The sequence below is a fragment of the Staurois parvus genome, unplaced genomic scaffold, assembly GCF_062004578.1.
Source record: "Staurois parvus isolate SC_StPar_1 unplaced genomic scaffold, SC_StPar_1.0 ptg000612l, whole genome shotgun sequence".
In the NCBI taxonomy this organism is placed as follows: domain Eukaryota; kingdom Metazoa; phylum Chordata; class Amphibia; order Anura; family Ranidae; genus Staurois; species Staurois parvus.
In genome coordinates, this window is record NW_028318408.1 from 1 (window position 1) to 10,794 (window position 10,794).

General features: G+C 48.9%; 1 protein-coding gene across 1 annotated transcript; it reads right to left on the bottom strand.

The window, feature by feature from the left end:
* Positions 1 to 8,274: 8,274 nt before the first annotated feature.
* Positions 8,275 to 10,005, bottom strand: LOC149449544 (E3 ubiquitin/ISG15 ligase TRIM25-like). The gene has a single exon (XM_089693054.1). It carries the CDS (start codon positions 10,003 to 10,005, stop codon positions 8,275 to 8,277), a length of 1,731 nt encoding a protein of 576 aa, XP_089549180.1.
* Between the last annotated feature and the right edge of the window lie 789 nt (positions 10,006 to 10,794).

Below are 10,794 nucleotides of genomic sequence, written 5' to 3' on the forward strand. Positions count from 1 at the left end.
CTGTCAGAGAACTGTCAGAAATAGCGGAGCTCTCTGCAGGGACACTTTTGCGGCTGATCGGGGAAAAATTCGATTCGCGCATCCGAAGTTTGCTAATATTCGGATTTGACGCGAATCAAATTTTTCCTAATATTCGAAACGAATTCCACTTCGCCAAGTTCGATTCGCTCATCTCTAGTTACCACCACCACTTACACAAATCTTATGACTAAAGTCATAAAGTTAACCCCATAAAACAGCCAAACTTCTGTTCCTTGCAGGTCACGGCTCATGCGCATATTTTTTTAAATTAAAATGATCGTCTGATTTGGCCATCATTGCCGTGAAAATCGTCCATTTTCCACAAATTTTCCAACATGGCCGAAAAATCCAAAAGTGCAAAAAACCCGAAAATCGGCCGACCAATTAACCCACTAACAGTGCAAAAATCTGCCGATTATTCTTTCAGACAAAAAAATAAGCTGATTTTTGAACCGTCTATGGCCGGCATTAGTCCTCAGTGCCCAGGGATGTTAGATTTAAGCACCCATCGGCAGGGTCTGCATCATATGGTGCAGGATTATCTAGGGGTAAGAGCAGACTTGGAGACCTTTCCAACTGAACATCCACTGGGTTACTGGGTCTTGAGGATGGATCACTGACCAGAACTTGCTCCTTATGCCATCGAGATACTGACCTGTCCTGCACCCAGCGTGCTTTCCGAATGGACATTCAGTGCCGCTGGAGGTTTTGTGACGGATAAAAGAGTGCGTCTGTCCACAGACTCCCGCTGACCAGCTGACATCAACATGAATCAGTCCTGGTCATCGGAGCAGCTGTGGGACCCGCCACTTGTTGTCTGGCTTCACCCCATGTTGGCTGGTGGGGATTTAGCACCTAGTGGTCGGTTTATTTTGTTCCCTTCCTCAGCCCAACTTATTTGACTTTTTAGTGTGACGGAGGAGATGCTGGCAGATGGATGGGGGGGGAGGAGACACTGACAGCACAGCACAGCCTGCTATGGGGACAGAATAGAAGAGGCAGACAGATTCCTCCATCCCCGCTGGGACATACAGGGACTTCTATCTGCCTACATTTGGTCTAAAGACAAACCAACAGCTTCTGCCAGCAGGGAGGGAACAGGCTGCTTTCTACAGTGTGGGAAGGTTAGCAGACCAGCTCCAGAGAAGATGGTTTATCCCATCCATCCATCCATCCGTACATCCATCCAGGCTGTATTCGGACCCCAGCAAGGCTTGTTCTAAAGATCCTCCATGGGACGGACAGAACGCACACATCCTGCATTCCTCTCTGCCAGCACAAGTCATGGTTCTTACAGAGACTCTGCCAGGGGGAATGAATGCAGGATGTCTGTGTGTTATGTCTATCCATCCGTCCATCCACCCATCTATCTACCAATCCATCCATCCATCCGCTTGCTTTAACATTAACATAAACATTGCTGGTGTCACAATACAGGAAGAATGTTGGCCGACGTTCTACTAACCCCTCTGTATCCCACACTCTAGAAACAAGTCAGGGCTCTTGTATGTAGTGCAGTCCTGATCTCTGCATTGTGAATGACTACCAGTATACAGAGCGACCACCGGTATACAGAGCGATTTATGATTTTGATACATCAATATCCATAAGTTACCACAAAATATCACTCCATGAGACATGTAACAATCACCAGCAGTGTCTGGAGAAGTGAAGTGTCTTTCCTTTACAATAGACCATTTATACAAGAGACGCTCACAATTGCTGACCCCCCAGGTGCTCATAAGAACAAGGTGATGTTCACCAAACACTATGCTGACAATCTAAATGGCTGATTTATCCCTCAGGATTGAGAAGAAGAAACACAAAGATCACACAGCCCTGAGCAGAAATCACCGGGCCAGTGTTGGCCAAAGTCCTAAATGTTCATTGTGAAGACACAGCATGTATGGACCTGGATGATGAGAGGAATAACACGGAAAGACAATATGGGACCTTGAGATGGTTCTCCCCAAATCACATCATAACCAAGTAACGCTTCCAATACATTCTTACAATTGTTAAATGGGACGAGGAGGGGAACGTGTCGGGGCGGGGAGAGGAACGTGTCGGGGCGGGGAGAGGAACGTGTCGGGGCGGGGAGAGGAACGTGTCGGGGCGGGGAGAGGAACGTGTCGGGAACTTCAACACTCATTATCAACACAGTAAAATATCTGCTGGGATAACAACTGCGTGTTTGCCATAGTCCGTCCCATAGACACTGGCCAATGAGCCCCACAGACACTGGTCAATGAGCCCCACAGACACTGGCCAATGAGCCCCACAGACAATGGCCAATGAGCCCCACAGACAATGGCCAATGAGCCCCACAGACAATGGCCAATGAGCCCCACAGACAATGGCCAATGAGCCCCACAGACACTGGCCAATGAGCCCCACAGACACTGGCCAATGAGCCCCACAGACACTGGCCAATGAGCCCCACAGACACTGGCCCTCTGAAGGATGAATAGATCCAGCCACACTTCCAATCCTCAGGTGTTTACACAGACTGTAAATTCTGCAATTCATGGGAAGCAAACTCCTTCACTAAGCCATATACTCCGCTGTTGGAGGGTTAAGCAGACTTCTCCATATCTACATATTCTGGTCACATGATACAATCACATCCATTTCTCATCTACAAAACCGCATGAAGTTGAAGCAAATCAGCCAGTCTCCAATGACGTGCTATGGATGGAGATTATGGGGAGACCGTTTGAGAAATACTAACACAAATGATTTACTAACAATACATAGCTACATATCAGAGTTCACAAAGATATGAGATATGTGAGATGATGGCCTGATATAATGCATGTGTGTCATCTGATGAAGTACCATGACAAATGACCGCAACATTCTTCTCAGTATCAACCATTTTCATAATATTTGATAACCACAGAAATATAATCCTCATCTAATAAGGACGGCCCACAATACTTACACTAACTCAACCAAATGGACGTCACCAAGAGGGATAGAAATGAGAGCCACGTGACATTTCATCATGACCCGTATTTCATGAATGCAACACTACTTCACATTTCACATAAACAGGAAATCCAAATTTCATTCCTGGAACATGACTGCCTCTAGTGGACAGGTAAAGAACATCTAGAATAGACAGCATACTCGGATCGTACAATCGACATGTACTACGGGTGGACCCAACAGACAATGGATCCCCACAGTATTTATACAGGAGGAGAGAAAAGAAAAAGGAAAAAAAACCTTAAATTTTTATTTGAGAAAACAGAACTTTTTGGTTGATAAAAAAAATCTTTTTCTGGAGAGGAATCCCTTTGATGAGACAAACGCACTTTTGGCTTGAAAAGAAACACAATCTGTCACGGTATGGGAGCCTGCCAATTATTAATCCCCTTATTAATGCCTTGTATCACATGCCCTCAGAGTCCTGCTCTGTATTGTTCCAATTGTCCCCTGTGTCACTAGGCCAAATGGCCTAATTAAATTACTCTGGGCCCCCTCCCTCCCGGCCAGCTGGCTGGGAGCTCTCTGCACACCTCCCAACTTGCTTTTCATCTATGCAGACATCATCCCTGCCCCCCAGGATGTCCCTGTAACCAGCCTGATTCTCCCTGAGGTCTAGTATTACCTCCCCCCTCCCGGTTGCCAAGGCGACTGGGGAGCGTCCTGCAGCAGTTTAAGAGGCTGATGCTAGAAGCTCCATTTTTCATTCCGGTGTGGAGTCTGCAAGGGATCTCAAGCTTCGGCGAGACCCTTGTGAATAGACTCTACTCCCCAGACTCACGGAGACCCCACAGGAAGGAAGAGACAACAGAGAAAGCCTACCTGCGATTGCGAGAGACCCCACAGAAGGGGGAGAGACTATCCCAGCCTGCCTGTTTTTGCCAGAGACCCCACAGAAGGGGGAGAGACTACCGCAGCCCACCTGCCAGAGCCAGAGGCCACCCGCCTGATCCGGACTCCACAGGTACCTGCGTTCTGCTTCTACCCCTGGGAGACCAGGCACCCTCTTGGATCCGTGAGTACCTGCTTCCCCACTGTGTTACCTGAACTGTTGCGGTGGTGACTCCACGCACCCCTCTCCTGTGTCGGACTACCCCTGTTACAGGGACACTCCCTTGGCTCTCCTAGTGGACTATAAGTGGGTGGGGCCCCCTCGTTACCATTTAGTGGCAAATCCCACCCTCTCTGCCACCCCCCGTATTGAAGGACTGCTGTCTGTTTGTCTCAATAAAGCTTTGTGCGTCTGCCATCCACTCTGTGATCTGTCCTGCCTTTCCTCCGTCACACAATCTTTATTTGGAAAAACCTTTTGCCTCAGAAGAAACACATTTCCTGGCTTACTAGATGGAGAACTTCTGCTGGTCGGAGAGACTGCTGCTGGACGAGGAACATCTTTACCTGCCGAGTGTTCCGGCCACAAATCTCAGAGAACGGCGTACCTGGGAGTGGGGAGATATGGTGGCCGAGGATCATCATTTGTATTCATACCAAAGTCATTGTTAGAGCTTTGTAGCCATCTTTATGGTGCTGTAGTGCTGATATAAACGCATCATTATCTCCTGATTGTGTAGATCTGGTTGTACCATCGAGATTGGACGGTGTATAGGAAGATTGGCTGGTAAATGCATATGGTACGGGCCAATATCATGATGCTGCACACGTCGTTCTCAACAGGAACTCACAACAAACAGCCGCGTCCTCATGCGTTTACCTGGCGAGGATTCTGCGACTTCTATGTACATCCCTGAGAGTGAGATTGCTGAGGGGGGAGAGGATCCAGGAGTAGAGGGAATCCTATACATGGAGGATCTGTGTTAGTGATACAAAAGTGTTTGGACGCCCTGTGGGTGGAAGGAGGTGAGCGGCCAATCCGGCCTCTGATGGATCCCCTTCTGTGATCACTCACCTTCACCATCCACGGGCACCACTGCCATTTGTGTATGTTGAATATACAGTGGTGTGGGGCCACATTTGGACTCTCACGGTTTTCCCTCTAATTTGGAGTCCTGCGTTTGCAGAATATAGGATCACGATTGTTTGTAGTATTGATTGGGTTTGGTTTGCATATACATTGATTGTGGATAAAAACACTTTATATCTTTTTGGGATTTGGATATTATATTGTTACAGGTTTATGCACTTTTTGCACTTTTCATGCGTTTCCTTGAGGTTTAATCTCGGACGGATCACCATCTAATCCAATTTGGGGGAAGTTTACATATTTGTTTGTTTGATTTGTTTTCCACCATCATTTTGGATCCTCATTTTGGATGTCTGCACAATTATACCGTACCATTAGTATTGCTTCCATCTGACATTCCCATCTTCTGAGGGGTTCAACATTCACTGCGTACACTTGGGATCCATTGAGGATCGGGTCACTGATCATAGATCCCCGGAGGATCGAGTCGCCGATTATAGATCCCCGGAGGATCGGGTCGCCGATTATAGATCCCCGGAGGATCGGGTCGCCGATTATAGATCCCCAGAGGATCGGGTCGCCGATTATAGATCCCCAGAGGATCGGGTCGCCGATTATAGATCCCCAGAGGATCGGGTCGCCTATTATAGATCCCCAGAGGATCGGGTCGCCGATTATAGATCCCCAGAGGATCGGGTCGCCGATCATAGATCCCCAGAGGATCGGGTCGCCGATCATAGATCCCCGGAGGATCGGGTCGCCGATCATAGATCCCCAGAGGATTGGGTCGCCGATCATAGATCCCCGGAGGATCGGGTCGCCGATTATAGATCCCCGGAGGATCGGGTCGCCGATTATAGATCCCGGAGGATCGGGTCGCCGATTATAGATCCCCGGAGGATCGGGTCGCCGATTATAGATCCCCGGAGGATCGGGTCGCCGATTATAGATCCCCGGAGGATCGGGTCGCCGATTATAGATCCCCGGAGGATCGGGTCGCCGATTATAGATCCCCGGAGGATCGGGTCAGCGATTAAAGATCCCCGGAGGATCGGGTCAGCGATTAAAGATCCCCGGAGGATCGGGTCAGCGATTAAAGATCCCCGGAGGATCGGGTCAGCGATTAAAGATCCCCGGAGGATCGGGTCAGCGATTAAAGATCCCGGAGGATCGGGTCACCGATTATAGATCCCCGGAAGATCGGGTCACCGATTATAGATCCCCGGAAGATCGGGTCACCGATTATAGATCCCCGGAAGATCGGGTCAGCGATTATAGATCCCCGGAGGATCGGGTCAGCGATTATAGATCCCCGGAGGATCGGGTCAGCGATTATAGATCCCCGGAGGATCGGGTCAGCGATTATAGATCCCCGGAGGATCGGGTCAGCGATTATAGATCCCCGGAGGATCGGGTCAGCGATTATAGATCCCCGGAGGATCGGGTCAGCGATTATAGATCCCCGGAGGATCGGGTCAGCGATTATAGATCCCCGGAGGATCGGGTCAGCGATTATAGATCCCCGGAGGATCGGGTCAGCGATTATAGATCCCCGGAGGATCGGTCAGCGATTATAGATCCCGGAGGATCGGGTCAGCGATTATAGATCCCCGGAGGATCGGGTCAGCGATTATAGATCCCCGGAGGATCGGGTCAGCGATTATAGATCCCCGGAAGATCGGGTCAGCGATTATAGATCCCCGGAGGATCGGGTCAGCGATTATAGATCCCCGGAGGATCGGGTCAGCGATTATAGATCCCCGGAGGATCGGGTCACCGATTATAGATCCCCGGAGGATCGGGTCACCGATTATAGATCCCCGGAGGATCGAGTCACCGATTATAGATCCCCGGAGGTCACGGTTTGTGTGTTTGTTGCACATGGTGTCACCTTCATACATGGTGTCATTTCTATGTATATATTTATATAGTATCCGTATCAATCTCATTATCAGAGGAGCGCTGCATCACTTCCTGGTTATAGGAAATATTTGTGACAATGAATAGAGATGAGAAGAATGAGCCGTCATTGGAATATAGAGGAAGGATCAGCATGCTGGGTGCACATCGATCGTTACAAAGACCCATCTCAGAATGGAGGGAGGGCGGAGCCTTAGCTTGGAATAGAGAGGAGGGGCGGGGTTCTGTGTGGAGCATTCCAGTGGCTGTACACCCTCCATACACCCAGAGATGGGCGTGGCCTCAGGTGAGACACCGAGAGGAAACCAATCCTGCGACATACATTGTCTCCAGGACTAGGACTAGGCAGGTGCACTTCCTTGCATTACAAATCAAAATTCAGAATAGAAAAAAATAGAGTAAAACAGAATAGAATATGAAATAAAGGGATAAAAAAGAATATAAAATAGAAAAGCATAGAACTGTAAATTAAATATTAGAATACAATAAAATAGAATAGAATATGGCTATCTTTGGAAATTCAGATTTTGAAAAGAATAGAATGGAGTTGAATAAAATAAAAAGAATAGAATACATAACAGAATAGAAAACAAAATAGAATATAGCCATCTTCCAAAATCCAAATTTAGAAAAGAATAGGAAATAAAAGAATAGAATAAATAGAATAAAAATAGAATATAACTGTGCACTGAAATTCAAATTTCGTTTAGAATAAATTTGATCAATTTATTACTTTATATTTCTGAATTTAGTTGAATAGAATAGAATACATCTGAATGCTGATTCAATACTTTTTTAATTAGATTTGAATTTTCTGAATTTGAAACAAAACAAAACAAATTCCAAAACCGGAAAATGGAGGGAAATGAAATGATTTCCATAAGGAAGTGAAGGAAAAGAAATGTGTTGGTGGTCACATGTCTAGCCAGGACGGTCCTGCTATGCAGGGCTCCAATACAGAGAGACTTCCCCTCACTTCCTGTCGGGGAAATTGTTGTCAACAGGACAGGAAGTGAAAGGAAACCATTCTGACAGAGTCCTGGATAGCAGGAAAAACTGACAGGGGCTCTAATCCTTCCACACTCCATCCAAAACTGAAAACACACATTGTGGCTACAGATACACTGGGAAGGTTCCGGCTCCAGGACTATCATCTCCATCCTGGCTACACTACTTAGGGTGTCACTGATCCACAACAAGCATGCAGCCAGTGAAGGCGGAACACTCGGACCTCCTGCATGCTTGTTCCTGGTCAGTGACACACTAGGGAGTGAAGTGAGGTTTAGGATGAAGATGACGGCCCCGGAACCTGCAGCTTTCTCCACAATTCACTCCTGTTTCCTGCCCTTCCTCCTATTGGCTGAGTATTGCACCAATCACCAATCAGATCATCCCCCTTGTGATGCCTCTGGGCAGATCTCTCACTTCTGGCTCCTCCCACATATCGTTATACAACCATCCCATACCCATACCCCAGCATGGAGGGGCTGAGTGAAGGTGGTGGTGAAGGTGTGGAGGTGTCGGATCGGGTCACACAGATCATAGAAGGAGATCCGCCCGGCCTCATAATCCAGATCTATCCTGACTCTGGTACTGGAGACACCGTCGGGTAATGGGGTCCAATTACTGTCATGAATCACTGAGTACTGATTACCCCCAAACCACCCCACCTTCTCCAACCCCCAGGACTTCTTATTACATCCAATCACTGACTGACCTCCTCTCCTGTCTATATTGGGGTAACACATCCCGACTCTCCAGGACCGGGACCCCCCGACATCCACTTCCCAGTAATGTCTCCCGGAGGAGAAGCTCTGACTGCTCATCACCTGAGGATGATCCTGGAACCTCTCTGGTGTTTCTGGATGATTCTGATGTGATGACCAGGATGCATTTTTCCCGTCATCTGATATACGTAGACGATTACCAGCTGTCCTCACATCCAGTAATATGTCTGTAACCCCCGACACCCCCCATGTTTGCTGTACAGCCCCAATATTTGGTCCTCCACTGGGGGAGGGTTGGGGGTCTGGCCTGGATGGTGGACCACTGATGGGACCTTTGCCCTTTGTAGTAGAATGTGGAGAGACATGTGTGCCTGTACATTTCTGTACATTGACCCCAGACATGATATCAGATAAACCCGTGTGTAATGTGTGTGAGATCCCCCCCACATCCACATCCCCTCCATCATGGAGGAGGTTCTCATGTCTCTCTCTGTCCTCATCATCTCCATCCTCAGTGTCACACAAGTCACCTGTGTCTGATTCCTGTAGGACAATCAGTGGATCCGTCATGTTACACAGCTCCTCAATGTCCTCCATCTTCCTGGACAGCTCCTCCTTCTTTATTTCCAGATCCCGAATAAAATCCAACATGGGACAGGAGACCCGCTCTGCCCACCCGGAGATGTCCCTCAGGACTTTCTTCTCCAGGTCTTCCAGATGTCTCCTGAGGTCTCTGAACAGGGCAGTGACTCTCTTGGTTTCATCATCTGCTTTTCCTTGTACTTTCCTCCTGCATTCCTGCAGACTCTGGACTCTTTTCTCCGTCTCCTTTCTCTCTGTCATCAGTTTCTGCAGAACATTCCTCAGTTTCTTTTTCTTCATCTCAGAGGCCTCCTCCAGAGTCTCCACCTGGTGTCCCCAATGTTCTCCATCCAGGCTGCAGGACACACAGATACAGGTGGAGTCCTCGGTGCAGTAATACTCCAAGATCTTCTTATGGATGGAGCATTTCCTGTCCTTCAGGGAAGTGGTGGGGTCACATAGGACATGGTCTGGTGACTTGCTGTGGACTCTCAGGTGGTTGTCACACAGAGAAGCTTCACAATGCAGACAGGATTTCACAGCCGGTACAGGAGTGTGAATACAGTAAGTACAGAAGACCCCGAACTCCTCCTGCTCTGGATGGGTAGACTGGACGTTCTCCACTATGTTACGTAGCTTCCGATTCTTCTGAAGGACAGGACGGTTCTTGAAGCTTTGATTACATTCAGGACAGGAATAACCTCCAGACTCCTCCTGTGTATCCAACACACGGCCAATACAGTCCCGGCAGAAGTTGTGTCCACATCTCAGGGTTACAGGATCTGTATAAAATTCCAGACAGACGGAACATTCCAGCTCCTTCCTCAGATCAGAAGACGCCATCGCTGAGAGCGGAAGAGAGAAACGAAAGTGAAAGTCTGACACTCCGTACCGAAACCTGTGTACAGGCCACTGACTCCACTTCCCCTGCGGCACTCACCCATGGAGGTCTCATCTGGACCCATTCGCCAAGACTGAGCGGTCGCAGAGGAGGTGGTGTCGGCTTGCTCCTATCTCCGCTGAGCACCTTCCTGGTCCTCCCTAACCCACCCTCTCTTTCCTTTACCTCCTTTGAGGCGCACTGCATCCGACTCTTCTCACCCACCCCCCTAAGGATCGCAGTGATCTACAGACCTCCTGGGTGCATACCCCTCTTCCTGGACAACTTCACCGCCTGGCTTCCCTTCTTCCTCTCCTCTGAGCTACCGACCATCATCCTCGGGGACTTCAATATCCCCATCAATGACAACAACCCAGCTACTTCCCAATTCCTCCACCTAACCCCCTCCTTCGCGCTCACACAGCACACGCAATTTTCCACCCACATCGAAGGGAACACCCTGGACCTAGTCTTCTCCCACCTCTGTACCCTCAACCAGTTCTCTAACACCCCCTTCCCTCTCTCCGACCACCACCTCATCACATTCTCCATCGCCCCTTCCCCCAACCCCCCCCCCAAAAACACCAAACCATCACCAGCCGCAACCTCCGCAACCTGAACCCGGCCCCCCTCCACTCGGCCGCCGACCGCCTACATGACAGCATCCTCTGTCATGTCCTGACATAGCCACCACCTTGTACAACGACTCACTGTCAGCTGCCCTAGACTCTCTGGCACCCCTAACCACACGC

Coding starts and splice junctions, on each gene's coding strand:
- LOC149449544 (XM_089693054.1), bottom strand. CDS start 10,005: ATGGCGTCTTCTGATCTGAGGAAGGAGCTGGAATGTTCCGTCTGTCTG.